Source organism: Trematomus bernacchii, unplaced genomic scaffold (genome assembly GCF_902827165.1).
Source record: "Trematomus bernacchii unplaced genomic scaffold, fTreBer1.1, whole genome shotgun sequence".
In the NCBI taxonomy this organism is placed as follows: domain Eukaryota; kingdom Metazoa; phylum Chordata; class Actinopteri; order Perciformes; family Nototheniidae; genus Trematomus; species Trematomus bernacchii.
The window spans coordinates 10068403-10085159 of NW_022987564.1; the positions used below are offsets into that span (position 1 = coordinate 10068403).

At 39.9% G+C, this 16757-nt stretch overlaps 1 protein-coding gene across 1 annotated transcript in view; it reads right to left on the reverse strand.

Annotated features, from left to right (window-relative positions):
• The window catches only part of LOC117478245 (CUB and sushi domain-containing protein 3-like), a 336058-nt gene that overhangs the window by 11007 nt on the left and 308294 nt on the right, over positions 1-16757 (reverse strand). Inside the window, exons 54-63 of the mRNA XM_034125216.1 lie at positions 16042-16215; positions 13182-13355; positions 10214-10387; positions 9430-9615; positions 8406-8579; positions 4688-4870; positions 4346-4522; positions 1787-1966; positions 1071-1244; positions 646-819 (exon numbers count right to left, since the gene is read on the reverse strand). Coding sequence (XP_033981107.1) covers positions 646-819; positions 1071-1244; positions 1787-1966; positions 4346-4522; positions 4688-4870; positions 8406-8579; positions 9430-9615; positions 10214-10387; positions 13182-13355; positions 16042-16215 — 1770 coding nt within the window. The remainder of the gene's footprint in view (positions 1-645; positions 820-1070; positions 1245-1786; positions 1967-4345; positions 4523-4687; positions 4871-8405; positions 8580-9429; positions 9616-10213; positions 10388-13181; positions 13356-16041; positions 16216-16757) is intronic.

Genomic DNA, 16757 nt, shown 5'->3' on the forward strand with positions numbered 1-16757 from the left:
TAACCCAGACTTTGAAGTGGGTCAGAAACCCCAGCCTGAGGATACCAGGCTGCGCTCCAGATTATGTGAGGGTGAATGATTGATGATATAGTCAGGAACTATTAAAAAGTCATCAGTAATTTCTTTAATAATTTTTTGGTGGAGGTTAAGAGCCTTGGTACTGTATTTTAAACAAGTTGGAGACTTGGCTGCACTGCATCCTAAGGGGAATTTTCTTAACTAATAAATGTATTCAGAAAAAAAGTGCTGAAGATTTGACTTTCATATTTTAATTTGGTTGAGTAAGACCTATTGAAAAGTTTCCAAAAAATGGCATTTCATGTCTGGTCAGAGTAATGCATTTAAATTAAATATGTTGCCAATTATATATGTTTACAAAGTTATGGTAGTGTAGCCACATGTTACAAGATCCAAAGTCATTTTAAACATCAGTACTTGCAGTTGAGTTTGAAAATGAAAAATGTGAAAAACGAGGGGAAACTCAAACTGATATTTTGGCCAAGTAGGGAAAGAAAGTTGATATAAGTATGATAAAAACTAATACCTTATGAGCATGAGATTCTCTAGTTTAAAGGAAGGACTCCCTGAATTGTATATTCTCGGTTTTGTTTGCTCATCAAGTGAATATAATTGAATACAAATTACCGATACAGCGAGGCTGCGTGCCGCTCCAGGAACCGTCACTTTCACATTGTCTGGTTGCTGTTCCCACCAGAAGGAGAGGTGGAGAACAACTGAACAAGACTTCTGATTGATAGATGAAACTTCGTCCCTCTTTGAAGCCTCCGACTGCGGTACCTGGGTCCCCACAAAACTTGGCTGTACACACACACACACACACACACACACACACACACACACACACACACACACACACACACACACACACACAGAAACAAACACACACACAATCCCATTTTACTATGTGGTGCGTACCTTGCAAATAAACACAATGTAGCTCAAGGACAAATGTAGATTTTGTTTCCAACTGTAACTAATGACTGGGAAAGAATACTGACAGGCAGTGTGAGTGCTGGCATATTTGTAGGTGTGTGTGTGTGTGTTCTTACGTAAGCACTGTGGTAGCATGCCGCTCCAGGTGCCATTGGCCACGCAGGTCAGGACGGCTGGGAACGAGAGCTCGTATCCTGGAGAGCAGCTGTAGCTCACACTGCTCCCCCATTCAAAGTCACTGCCCTGCAGTACCCCGTTACTGATGGTAGGGGGGGCCGGGCAGGTCACAGCTGTGTGAGAGGGAGGGATAGGGGGAGAGAAAGGGAGGTGTTAGGAAAGAAACGAAAAAAAAAAAAAGGTGCCAGTTTTTAGCAGCTGCAGGTGAAAAGTGACTGTCGTGGAAATTGAGGGATGGCTTTACAGAGAGAGATAGAGACTCATTGATTGGATCACTGATTTCAACAACTGATTTGGAATTGAGTTTATAATTTCAGAGCCATTACAATGTACTGATTTAATTTTCATGCCACATGAGACTTAATCAAATTCAATAACAGATACAGTTTAAAGTAATCAAGGCAATTACAAGATGTTACACGTGGCTCTTTGTTTAGATATCTTGATTTTCTTAGGAGGTCCCGTCTGGGAGGAGAGCAGAATCTGCCGTGTTTGTCTTTAGATACAAGTGTTTAGTTGGATTTGGAGCAACCATGTTGTTACATACCATGTGATAGCTGTAAACATGAGACATTTTATATACTAGAAATAATACTAGATATACTTTAAAATAAATGATCTACCCAAGCTTCAAGTGGTTTCATTAACAATTTACCTGTACACATAGGCATAATCCCACTCCAGGTCCCATTGTTGGTGCATGTCCTCAAAGGGGACCCGTCCTCCTCCATCATGTATCCTGGTTGGCACTGGAAGGAAATATTCTGACCAATCGTAAAGTCCTCTCCATAGCGAAGACCACTAGCAGGCACACCAGGATCCCCGCAGTTTATCACTAGGGAGACGGACAAGTGGGATAGGAGAGGAAGAAATTGGATGAAGACGTAGATTGCTTAACAGTTTATGCTATGACAAGACAATTTAGTATTCACTTTGCATAAAACTCCTACATGCGTGATTGAAATAGAAGGAGTGATAAAGAGGGAGGGAAAATAAAGCAGAGGAGATGTAATTAAGTGAACAGAAAAAGGATACTGTCGACTGACAAAAGGGAAAAGGAGTCAGTTGTTCATGTTTTTGTAGTTTGCAATCGTTTTATCACTGTTTTAAAAATATGTGTAGTCCTAGAAAGGACCCTCTGATAAATATATCAGAATGTCCTAGCTTTTGATTAAAGGTGGGGTAGGTACGTTTGAGAAACCGGCTCGAGATACACTTTTTGTTATATTCCATGGAATGCTCTTACATCCCGATAGCAATGAATATCTTAAGTGCTTTGACAACAAATCCATAACAAAATGTCATCTGTGGAAGCCGTAGTACTGTAAAAAGCACGACCAATCATTTGAGCCGGCCCGGCTAAAATAACTGGATAGCCTACCTGCCTGTCAGCCTTCCATCTGTGCACAAACTTATCTCGTGCCCTCATTGGTCATGTGCGCGTTCGTGTGTGTTGGAGGAGGGGCTCTGTAAGGAAGTGGCTGATTTGTTCCGCCTGTGTATTTTCAAATTCTAGCGCACTCTAACTCTTTTCTCCAAAATTACCTACCCCACCTTTAAGTCTTTAATTGTAAACATATTTAATCTGGTCTTAAAAAAGTGCCGGTGATCCAAGGGATGACTTCACTAGAACTGCATATTTATCTTTATTAACTATACCTAATTACATGTTTACTTAGTTGTGTAATTTTCCGTTTCTACAGTTAAATCACACTGTAGAGGATCTTTGAGATTCAGTTATAGGCTTTCCTTCTCGTGAATGAAACAACACAGATGTGTAAAATTGCTGCAGTTGTCCTGGGACTGTTTTAAGGAGCATTAGGATTCCCCAAACTATACTTATAACGCTTCGTCCTTCACGGTCTAAGAGGCACTTTAAATGCTTTTACCCACCTCAGATAATGTCATGGCTGTAAATAGATTTATTGTAATGTACTGTAAAAGGCTATATCCTTAAAGTCAGGGGATTCTTAAAAAACATAGTTTCTTGCCAGGAACCCATCGTAAAGAGATGTGGTTTCTCAGCATTTTTATCTCTCTTATCCTTACTGCTGTGTATTTCAATTGTCAGAGAAACATTTCAACATTTAAATACTGTTGTTCATGTTGGGTCCAGAGCTAGGTGAAGTTTACCTTTAGACACAATGTAGAATTGTGTTTAACGAGGTATTTTGTTACCAACTAAAGTTCATGTTAATCGTTGTTGTTATACGCAACTTTACATTCAGATTTTGTAGTCTGTGTAACATGCAGCACTGATTAACACTTGTTCAACCATGGCCAGGTCACATTTCTTATGGGAGCTGAACGTTATATTTTATGGTTATTTACAGAGTTCAAAAAGCAAATTAGCTAAAGTAAACAACAATCAAGGTTATTCATGTAACTCTATAAAGTCTGTAGCAGGAGCATGAACATTTGAGGCTGATTTCATTACTCAGAAGCCAACCTGTCGCAGAATAATTTAAATCTGGGCATGAAATAGGGTCCCTAAAGGCTGGGGAGCAGACCTTATAATCACACATCAGGAGTTTGGTGGTGTTTATTTATTACTTGAAGGATTTAATACCCTGATAATATATAGTAAGTAATACATAAAGCTGACAGTTTGCGCTTTAGCCTAAAATCACTTTGAATTTGAGTTTATTTAGAAAAAAAGCTTTTGCTAAAAATGTAATGCAGAAAACTCCATTTACTCTGAGTGTCAGGTATTTCAACTATGTTCAAACTGATTTATAAGTCGTGGAAAAAGTATTCAGATCCACTAGTCAAAGTACTAATCCCACACTGTGATAAAACTCAACTACAATTAAACGTCCTGCCTTAGGAATCTTACTTAGTAAAGGGATGTTAGTATTATAAAGAAAATACGGTTTTACTATTATTTATATATATCTAACATGTTTTTGTTTAAATATAACTGCTGATTAAGTGTATATTGCATACTACTGCTGCAAATGCATAAGATTGTGCTACTTAAAAACGTAATAATCAACACGTTTTGAGAAATAGGGTTTTTACTTAGCATGAATAGTATGGATATTTTTTATCTGATAATGATCTTAACCAGATACATGTAATTGTAGTGGAGTAAGAAATTGCATATTTTCCTAAAATTGTAGTGAAGTAAAAATATAAAGTTGTCGGAAGTGAATATACTCAAGAAAACTTGGGAAAGCTTTCCACCACTGTAATCATCCATCAGGTTACTCACTGGTGCAGTTGGGCTGCGATCCTGACCAGGTCCCGTTGGCCTGACACAGCCTGGTGGTGGCGCCGCTGAGCAGGTAGCCCTCCATACAGGAGTAGATGACCGAGTGAGAAAACGTTGTTCCATCCAAACGAAAGACCCGGCCATTACTGGGAGTGCCAGGGTTACCACACTGGACAGCTGGGGGAAAAATTAAAGAATGAGAGAGAAAAGAGCATCTCAGTGAGTTCCAGCTCTATGAATATGCTCATATAAACTGACTGTGCAGTACATGGGTGGATCTTTAGACTGGATCAGTGTCAGACTGTTATTATGTGTTGAGATTAAGTACAATTATCTTCCTACGTTTACAGAAGGGCTGTGTGCCAGACCACGTCCCATTAGGGAAGCACATCCGTTCTGAAGAACCAATCAGATCGTAGCCCTCTGTGCAGCTGAAGTAAACCTTGGAACGGATCTTGAAATCCGTTTGTTCCCTGGAACCCTGGGAGGGAATGCCGGGATCGCCGCAGGAACCCGTTGTGTCGCCTACAGGGAGAGCAACGAGAAGACAGAGTTAGGTCTCCGACTTCAAAACTACAACACTTTACATAACCAAGAATGTATTTCAAACCTTCAAATTACTTTTGAATTATCACATTTTAAATCCCACGCAAAAACACAGAAGATTAAAAAGACGCAAAATAACAATAATTGTTTTTAAAGTGAACTCAACAAAATGAGGTGAATATTTGCTTTGTTTTAATATGAATCACATTCTCAGGAGACTTGAGTATAGCATGGGTACAATTTCCTGTGGACGACACACATATGTTGGTGACAAGAGGCATATGTGTGCCTTAAGAGGGAATGTGTGTGTGTGTGTGTGTGTGTGTGTGTGTGTGTGTGTGTGTGTGTGTGTGTGTGTGTGTGTGTGTGTGTGTGTGTGTGTGTGTGTGTGTGTGTGTGTGTGTGTGTGTGTGTGTGTGTGTGTGTGTGTGTGTGTGTGTGTGTGTGTGTGTGTGTGTGTGTGTGCTGCTGGTTGGGACGCACTGTATGTGTGAGTGATTCTTACTCTGCCCTTGCCGAGTCGCCTGGTCAGCAAATTCTGCCTGACAGACAGAGCGTGCTCCTGGGAACACCCACACACTTTCACACACACATTGTCACCTGCATGTACAAGCCAAACATTCCTAGTCACCATTTCCCATTTTGTTAATAGTCTAACATATGCATCGGTTTATATGTGCATATAATTAACGTCAAAGCCTGACTAATTAGATCGTTTTGGATAGCTCTGAGAACGCAGAATGAATATTTTATCATTTTTACAGTGATTTTAAATTTCCTCACACCATCCTCATCCATTATTGACCATAATTCAAGGTGTGCAACAAAGTAGGTGGTGTGATAAACAGCCACCCGAAGAATTCCCCAAATGTATGTGCAATGTTTTTGTGATTACCCTCATACTCTTGACAAATAACCTAATTTCACACTGGCTCGGTTGGTGCTTTACTGCATACATCTAGAGGCTTGTTGCCAAATTGAGCTTACACATACTTCAGACACAACTCATAATGACATAACATCTTGTGCAATGCTTCAGGATTTTTTCAAGTGAAAATAAATAAGCCTTTACCGCTTTGTCTCAGGATTCTTTAAAAGCTCAGAAATGTGAGAAAATCGTCTCCAGCAAGATGGAGGTTTTCTATGTGAATATTGGGATCTAAAACGGAGCCCAAACACACAAAAAATGGCATCTTTAGAGATGTTACCTCCTATACAACTGCAATGGAAGCTCACACATACACAGCTCCAAAGTCACCGTGCAGCCTCCGGTGTATCTGGTCTCAACGGGGAGAACAACCAATTTACCTGATGTCACTGCTGCATGTGTGTATTTCTAAGTGCGTGTCATACAAAGTCTATGGCGTGCACGTATCTGTGCAGGTTTCTGTGTGACAGAGCATTGTGAAAACTAATCTCGGTCGTTTCCCTCAGGTGACTTTGGAACAACCACTAATCGGTCACACAGACATGCATCTACGCACACGCACACGCACACACACACGATAGAAAGTATTTGGCTCTACTCTGACTCGGGTAAATTCACGGGTTACTGAGCTGAAGCTCCTTTGCCCAGGTTTGCAGGAGTTGTCATTAAGCTCAACGATAAAAGCTACAAGGCTATAACCTTCTTACTCGTCTGATCCAGAGATTTACTGGAGGCTGCCGAGTAGGGAAGGTGGGGGCAAATAAAACCGTTTGAACATCATGTCGTTTCTTATAAAATATGCTTTTCAAATCACATTTTTGTTTAACTAGCTGTAACTAAAGATTTAAGGAATAGCTGACATGTTGGTTAATTCTACCATTGCCCTTTAAATATGATGCAGCAGCCAGCAAGGGATCTTAGCATTAAGGTTTAAAGCAGGGAAACGGCTAGCTGCATGCATGTCTTCTCGGGTTTTTTAATACTAATTACAACAATAATACAAAATATGAACATTATGTTGAATTAAAACCACAGTTAAAATAGACTGTTCAAACAACACCTAATGAATACATATTTTAGTAGTGTGTCTGTTTTAATTACATTTTACTAAGGTAAAAAAATGTAAGCTGGGATGTTTTTGACTTTTGAAAAGTGTTTGGGGAATCAAGTTTGTGAATAATCAGTAGATGGAAGCATTTTATAAAACCAATAGCTAATGCTATAAAATGTCATTTCATCTACCAGCTGTATTCCCTCTAAATCAAGATTAGTTTATTGGAAAGATCATGCTGGTATGACCATACGCATCAAAATGTGGAATCAATCTTTTATCAGTTAAACTACAGAACCAAAAACATGGAACCAATGCTGTCTCAAGTACATCAAGTCTCAAAGCATTTTAGTGTAGGTAGAATCCCAAATCTAAGTCTGTTAGAAAATGCACAATCGGCTCTATTACATAATGTATTCTCAATAAAGTAAACATGAATGTAATTTGAGGCTCCAGGGCTAGACGCAGTAACCACTCTACCTCCTAGTTTTAAATACATGTATTATTACCTCTGAAATGTGCTGTCAGAAACATCATTACATTAGAAATAACATTAGCTTATCAACAGTCAACAAGCAGAATTGCTGACGTCGCTTTTCTACCATGGGTACAAACCTGCCAGGTATAAGCCATGAATCACTGCTATGTACACCATTACCCTGGCTCACCCTGCGTATGCCCCAGGCAATAACTGTAAATAACAATGAGTTTTTAGTCAACTCGTCTGGAATGAGTTTCCAGTGAATTTGTTATATAAGCAGCAGCTGGAAGCCTCTCAGCCTGGAGAGCCATAATCATGCCTCCAGCCATCCCTCTGAGAACAATATAAGTTAGACGGTTTGTTTATACAAGATGGAAGGTAAGGAGGCTTGCTGTCTGGATAGACAATATAGCTCAATAAGTGATGATATATGCAAATCCAGTAAATCCAGCAGGGGGGGGGGGGGGGGGGGGAGGAGGCTACACTACGGTAAACAAAGTTGTCTTAAATTGATTCACTACATCTTATGCTAAAGAAATTGCTCAGGTAACACTGAAGTATTTAAACGTGTTAATATTTAAAGAACCGCTCCATATGTTCATTTGTATTCTCATCCTTCAGTTCTCCTCAAGAGAGAAAACACATTCATTTCTGAGAGACATCATAAGAAAGAAAAGTAGGTTTACAAATAGCTGAAATTGAACAACCAGAAAATAAATGCTCATGGCCAAGGGTCCATGGCTGTGGATTTACAGTATGTGGGTGGGGGGGGGGGGAGGTTATGCTCCACAACCCTTTTAACAGACAGGGACTGATATGTTCTCTTTTCACGCGCCAGGCCGAGCCTCTATCTGTCCATCCATCCATCCCATTATCCCTTCCACTGAGTGCAAGGGGGTAAGAAATTGGGCCTGCATGAAGTGCTCCACACTCTGTTGAGTCTACATGTTTTTAGACGTCTCATCTTTCATCTACATCTCCCATCCATCCATCTCCCCCTTCTGATAGGGTGGGCTACAAAGTCGGTATATTCAATAGAGATTAAAATGGTTACCAGAGCAGAAGGGCATGGGGGCACTCCACATCCCGTTGAGCTGACAAGTCCTGGATGATTCTCCTTTCAGCTGTCTCCCGCCAAGACAAGAGTATCGGACCGTTGAACCAAATGTAAACTGAGCTCCACTCAGCACACCGTTAGGGGGAGAGCCGGGGTGACCGCAATCCACAACTAGAGATCAGAAGAGAGGGAGAGAGAGTTAGGGATTGAGAGGCCGAGGATAGACAGCTAGTTTCAACTAAACACAGCTGCATTAACTGCTGTCTCAAAGCACAGATTTAGAAACTAACACACGTTTTTTTAACCCTAAATAGGTAGGAAATAAAAAATAAAGAAGATTGGAAAACACTGTTTTCCCTCGGTTCCCAGGAGGATATAGCAGAGAAATAGGGGGATCATAGAAGGGAGGGCAATATACTGATCTTTAATTGAACTCATGACATTGATTTCGATTTTGGATATCGGAATAATGCAAAAGTGTCTTTTACTTGTTTTAAAGTCTGTATTAAATTAAAGTGACATTTTCTTAACTTCACTAACTGTTCTAGCCCTTTTATTCTTTGTTCATATCCAGTTCACTAATGATTATTCATCAAAATGTCATTGTTTAAATATACAGTATCAACACCTCGACTTGTACTTTAAACCCACCACATTTTTGGCAGAACCTTGAGTCATTTTGTTCAGGTGCCTGGTCCATATGTCCAATTAAAACAGGTTTAAAGGTTAACATTCGCTCCACGGTCCATGGTGGTAACTGAGTGTTATTTCCATGGCCAAACAATGAGAAGTCTGCTGTCTTACCCCTGTCTTAAAAACCAAGGTTCAAAAATAACTACGAGTTTTGAGAGGTTACTCTGCCTCCGCTATTATTATAAACTGCATTATGTGCCTTCTGTATAATTAAATACGTGACAGGTGCAGCAACAGTAGACTAAGGGCAGTCAGGCTTAGCAAAGGCAATTCACTATCTTTTTTCATTGTGAAATTAAAAAGACAAAAGGACACAGATCAAACTAACCTATACATTCGGGCAGAGGTTTGTCCCACTGTCCAGTAGGCTGACAGGACAGAACAGGTGATCCAAACAGGTAATACCCCGGGTTACAGTCGTAGAAGACCACAGTGCCAAAGGTGAAGTTCCCGTGCTCTATTTTACTCTGCCGGATGGAGTTGGCTGGGATACCTGGATCAGAGCAATTGACCACTATACACAGAGAGACACAGGGACACACACACACAAGTACACAGAGAGAAAAAAGCATGTGTTATTTGGCTTAAACCAGGGAGAGTCAATTCTCTTCCCTCTCTTCCTTTTTTCTGCCTGTGAAATAATAAAGGGCTTAAAAAGGGAGATTAATTAAGGATGGTGTTTCAAATGGTAAATATGGCAAATGACTTGATGATGATGGCAGGTTTGTGTGTTCTGGATCCAGCACCCATGCAGGGTAATGTTTGCTTTCAATAGGTTGCATTTTACATTTTACACGATTCATTGCCATTTCATTCTGTAATCTTGGTGGAGCGCTGATAGCTTGTGTACGAACTTGTGAGCAAAATCAAGACATTTCCATTCATGAGGCTGGAGCCAGGAGGGATGTAGAGAAATAAATCTAGCTCAAAACTTCAATAAATGAAATAAAGAATGAAGAGTCTATGAGCTGAAATGAAACGAGCAGTGGTAAAACACGGGAGAGCCAACTTGGGAAATGCAGAAAGGGTAAATAAACATAAGAGTTTGGATGGTAATAAAAGGTTAGGGATAAATAAGGTTAGGGGGGAATACACTTAACTTTTCTCCCCACCTTTACACGTTGGGGGCGGGTGGCTCCACTGGCGGTTGGCCTGACACTGAGCGTGCGCGGGCCCCTCCATCTCATAACCCCGGTTACACACAAAGCTGACCACGTTGTTGAGGTTGAAGCCGTTTCCCACCGTACGACCATATATGGGACTTCCTGGATGGCCACAGCTGATCGCTAAAGGGAAGACAAGAGAGTGAACCGTGGAAACATGGAACAAGCAGATTTTTGAATATATTTAAATAAGTCTATTTTGAGAGTGCTCATAAAAAATTAGCATGTCGGGTTGCGTCATTGTGTTTAATATGAATGTCTTTAAAACCGATATTAAATCACATGAAAGGAAATAAACTTAAAATGTGTTAAACCCCGTTTACAGAAACATTTATATGTTTTGTAACATCTACTGTTCATTGCTGGACACCACAATAATTCCTTTTTTCCCCTCGATATAGAGATATAAAGTCTTTATGATGGTTGAATGTTTCTGGGTGCAAACGTTTTTCAGCATTCAATGTCATTTAGTTGCAGCTGACCACTGGTTTAAATGTCAACATATGTTGACTTTTCATGTCGAATTGGCTGATGTTCTTATTAAATTCAGAACATCAAATTCAGCAAAATCTCCTCTTGAGAGAAAAGCTACAAACGTACGATCTCTAGCAGACATACAAATCTGAGACCATGTAATGTATTGCAAAAACAAACAATCTAAAAGAAGCACAGATTTGGGCCGAATATCAATACCATTTTTACGAGTAAATCATAAATAATTACGAGATGCCTGATGATCTAGCACACACAGCAAATATCTCTATTTAGGGACAGCATTTCAAAAACATATTAGATCTTGCATCTTCTGCATTAGCATTAAGTGACCTCTGTTTGGCATTGTGCATCATAAGTATTCATTGTGTTAACTTCACTCACTGGAGATACTTAGAAGTTTGTGTGTGTCCCTTGTCCTCATTGTGCTGACAAATGTGTTTTAATGTTTGTGTTAACAGATAGTTAAACAACCCCCCCTTTAAAGGAGAGGAGAGGAGAGGAGAAGAAAGGAGAGGAGAGGAGGTTGACCATAGAACGAAAAAGGGAAAGACACAGACGAGGAGGGTAGTAAGGTGCATTGGGAAAAGGAGAAAAAACCAAGACATTTTCAGAAAAAAGGAAACTAGAAGAGATGATAGCGACAAGAAGAGCAGACAGGAAGGAAGGGGAGGAAGCCATGGCCTTATTTTCACTTGATCAGTTAATCAGACGTTTGTTTGCCTGCCTAAGATACAAATGTTTTTGACACCGTCAGCATGCCCTGCAGACACACACACACACACACACACACACACACACACACACACACACACACACACACACACACACACACACACACACACACACACACACACACACACACACACACACACACACACACACACACACACACACACACACACACACACACACACACACACACCACGGTCTCATCATCATTCTGTGTTTGTGCCTCTAAACAAGAGCCTCTCATCTACATAATTACAGTATAATTTGGCTGTAAAATGATTTCCCTCAATAACTCCTGCATGAATAACCACAATAAAAACAGCAGAGCACAGAAACACCAGATCCACACTCATATCCTAAACATAAACAAAAATACATACAGAAAAACAGATTATCTCTGATATAAAGTCCCTATGATGACACTTCTCGTCCTTTAAGTGGCATAGTCAAAACTATTTCTTAGAGGACATAAACTCCCTTTCAGGCCCCTGCTACTCCAGAATGTTGACACTGCTTCACCACCTTCATCTTTTAAACATGGTTCTAATTTAGTGAACAAACGGGCTGTCTCTTTGGGAAAAGGTGCCTGTGGCTGGCTGGAGTTGGCTCATCATCGCCACCTTACCCGTGCCCAGTTGCTGCCTAACAACCTTCAGGACGCCCACAGCAAGTCACCGATTTTAGAAGATTTTCACAGAAGCCTGGACATTTCAGAGTGGTCTGCTTTATCCTCAAGCCTAGCAATTTATCTCAGCCAGACCACAAAGGCAGCTTGGCCCTCTGGCCCTTTGTATAAGACTGCTGGTGTGAATCTGCCAAACCTCTGGACTATTTGGTGAATACAAAAAAAAAAGAAGATATTTCTCAAAATACAAACCACATGCTGGCTTAACTCAATATTGAATCACTCTTGAACAAAAATTTGATATTTCCACCCTCGAGTGAAATTGGACTCGGGTTTATCGGCTCGACCAGAGTCCCTTGGTGCTGCGTCCATAAACAATGTTAAGGTAGCCACTGTTTTAACTGAATATGTTGTTACACATGTCACTTATTAAACCAATTTCACACAGCTGAATCTACGACCAAAATGTAAGCAGTTGAAATAAATTCTCGGTAGTTTGAGGCCAGGTTTGGACAACGAAGAATGTGGAATAAAACAAGACAATATATTTGCTCTGTATACTGTTGGCTTTTTGTGATTCTGTTAAAGATGTACAATGCTTAATTACTGGACATATCTTCAATACAAAATGAGGATAAGTCTGTGCTTTAATGTTATCACAATTGTAAAGACAGCGTTGTGAGGCGGTCATTGTGTTTTTAGTTTGTATTTAGAGTTTGCACTTCAAGCAGAAATCAATAAATGAAATTGTTTGTATCAACCACAGTCACACACATCAACACATCAACACTTACTCCCACATACCCAAAAGGCTTGGTTCTTGTTAGTACTCCCTAAATCATTGTTTGTGTAACCACTGAACTACAGCAAATATTTTTCTTCAGGCGTTTTTATAATGACGTGCTGGATCAGGATACACTCTTGATTGAGTGATTTCCTATTCACTGAGTCGACCGCTTCCTTCTGAACAAATGCTTTCTTCTACTACTTGTAATGTCAGTTTTCTGAAAAGACAGGAAGCCGACCAGATCATAGGTTGTAAAGGAGACAGATAAGTGTATTCCTTACATATACAGACAGGCAGTTGTCCAGACCACTGGTTTTCTTGGAGACAGATTCGAACCGATGAGCCTATTAGTCGAAATCCAGGCAGGCACTGATACACGACTGTATCACGGTAACCAAAGTTCTCCCCGATCACCTGACCGTTCACAATGCTTTCTGGGATCCCACAGTGACCGGCTGAAAGACACAGAAAGACATACAGACGACTCAGAATATAGGTATCCCTGAACCTGCCTCAGAAACGTCGCTGCGAAGATAATATGTTGTAGCACTCACTTTTATTTGTAAATGGCCTCTGTCATTATTAACTATTTCAGATTCTATATCTATAAATGTGTTTCTCTATTCTTCCAGGTCTCTCCTATATCTACCTTAGATACACAAAACGGACATAATACAAATCTTGTATTGGAATAAAATCTTGGAGATTTCCATGTATTATTCTCTTAGGTGCCACCTATGATCATGAGGGGTAATTGTAGATGTATTTTTGGATCTCACTTCAAAGAAATCCAAACAGTCTTGCCTTTTCCTGGAAAATGTTGCAACAGACAACCAATTTTTAACACTGCAAATCTTAAGGCTTTGATTTCGGTTTGCCGTAGGCTCAATATCCTTTTGGGTGGCCCGTTCAGCGATAGAGAGATGGTGAATTAACAGACCGTTATTTAAATGAAAATCTTCAAAACGTTGACGTTAACGTGCAATTTTACACTACGATTTTTTCACAAATCTCCTATGTGACCTAGGGCTAAAGAGTTTTTCATGACATTGATGTTTTATGTTCAGGCTTATAACCATGATATGCATCTGGGTTACAGGGAGAGAATCTCAGAAAAACCATAACAATTTAATCAAGCCTTGTAGTTTTAAACAAACCTTGTGGGTTTAACATCATCTCGGCTTAGGAGGCAGTTTGTTGCCTCCATATGGGACATTAAGATGTTAAACATCTGCTGAAACATTTTTGCTAGCCTGTAAAAGAAGCAATTGCCGCTTGAAACCTGTTTCTCTTGTCAATGAAACATTTGAATCTGAGCAAACACACGCCATGAAACATCAAAGATGGAGCACAACAAGCAGTCCATCTTCAATAAAAATATTAGAAGTTCTATCATAAATTGGACAACCTGTCATTTATGTTGAAGTCTCTGATGGGAATTTGCCCCCTTACAGCATTTACACAGATGTGTCATTGCTGTCGAAAGCACCTACCTTTTAAATGAAGATGTTTCTGTGTTTATTAAGTATCAGGCTTTACCGGTAACAGCCAACCAAACAGGATTCTTCCCAAAGGTCTAACTGATGCACAGATCTAATGCAAGATGTTGGAGTAAATGCATTCTCAGAGACTTTGGATTGGGTATTGATTTTGTTCTTTACAGTAGATAAACTGTGTCTTCAATGCAAAATGCTAACAGTGTCAAAAGCAGCCAGGAGAGTGGGAGGGAACAGGAAGAGAAAAGGTTGCTCTGCATAACCTTTGACCTCCCACATTGTCTTTGAGATTTTGATTACTGTTAAGTTAAAGGGCATTTCTAAAGTAAGACGATTTTTACTTTCTTGAAAATGTTGCAGAAAGTTATGTATAAGGAATAGACATTAGTACGAACTGTATTTTTCATGATTGAACAAATTAGGGTAATTATAGAAAATATTTTGTGCATCAGCTTTGATTACAAAGATGATTGGAAATAAGAAACACAACAACACCGACTTTAAAATTAGCAAAACAAGTACAGTAAAGCCAGATTTGGTTCAAAGGATAATTGGCAAAGTTATTGACTGAAAATGCTGTTTATAGCACTTTTTTAGGGCTCAATACATTTATTTTTTGACAGAACCTTGCCTCCTCATCAGTCTAGGTTAAGTTTCAATGAACCTTCCCGTTCTAAATTGCATCTCATATCCCCCTCGGCCTGTGAAGTATTCTGGGAAGCGCTGTTTCTACTGCGGCTTCATGGAGAAGTGACAGCAACATGTCATAGCATATGTTAACTTTCGCTGGCACACTGACAGAATAAATAAGCTGTTTTTTTCTGGCTTATATATATATATATATATATATATATAAAAAAAGCTTTCTAACTGAATTTAGTGAGTGCACAGCAGAAGCTCGTAATAGTTTTTTCTTGGGAGGTGGACGAGGTTAGAGCGGAGCAGCTGTGCAGACCCTGCCTTTGATACCTGTCCTCATTATCTTGACTTGAAAACAAATAACTCAAACCCCCTTTCCAATGGTCAGTGTTTCAGAGAGGCATGCAGTAATATGACTTTATTTGAAGTCTAAGTATACAATACAGTTTCTAGATATACTTTAAAGGTCTCCTATTATACTATTTTTCATCAATATATTATAGGTCTCGCATATATAGAAAACATGTCTCAGAAGTGTTTGGCTCGAAATACCAAACAGATCATGCATTGTAGCATCCCATAATCCCCTCTGTTTCAGCCCTGTTTCAAAAGTGCTGATTCTCTGTCTGTTACTTTAGATGAAAATAAGGAGCCACTCCCCACGCCCCTCTGAGAGATATTTGGTTAAAAAGAACACAATGGTGCTCTAGGAGGAGATTCAGGTGATAAGGTGGGGGGGGGGTTACACAAGCCAAAAAATCGTTATGACATCATAAAGTGGGGAAAATCTGATCAGCTCATTTTCAGACAGGTTTTATATAAATGGATCAGGACAAAAAGAGAGAGAATCTTTTTTCCTGAAACTTTCAGAATCTCATTACACAGAGGGGACGCATGTTTATGTATAAAAGACATGAAAAAGTGGATTTTGTATAATAGGTGACCTTTAATATATATCTACATACTTACATGTTTGAATACATTACTAATTCCTGTCGTTACATACCTAGACATCTAGTTTCTGTTCCACTCCACAGCCCAGAGGACAGGCACTCTCTGACGGCTGACCCCACCAGCATGAAGCCAGCGTCACAGGTGTAAATGGCTGTAGCCCCAAAGCTTGTCTGAGTACCGATCTTCTTCCCATTGGGAAGAGATGGCTGCTCTCCGCAGGATATGACTGAAACACATAGGCAGAAACAAACAATTTTAAAGCACTCATGCACCAAATACGCACCAGGTTGATTTGAGTTGTTGGTAAAGAACATTGCTTTCAAGAAACTATGCTACCAATGATTCTCACAGATCTGGAACGAATACATACTTTTTTTCTACAATGGAAATTCACAATTGCTGGTGAAGAATATAACAGTCATTTCTGAAATGTCACACACTTCTATAAAGGTAAATTGTAATGTTTCTGCATGTTTTTTTGGTTGTTGTGCTTGTTCTTGTCCACTTCTCTGTTCTTCCTCTCTGATTGGCTGGTGTGTGGCAGGGGGCGTGGCTCGTATTCTCCTGGCTGCAGATGAGGCACACCTGTTCCCACTCACCTCATCAACCTTCACTTTAAGAGCCTGGTCCTCACTCCACTACTCTGCCAGATAACTGAATGTTGTTGGACGATCCAGAGCGCCTCTCTGCAGCCCAAGCCTTGTGTTTTCCAGATTGCAGTTTTTTGTGCAACTTTTTGTGTTTTTGCCGGGGACTTTTTCTGCAAAC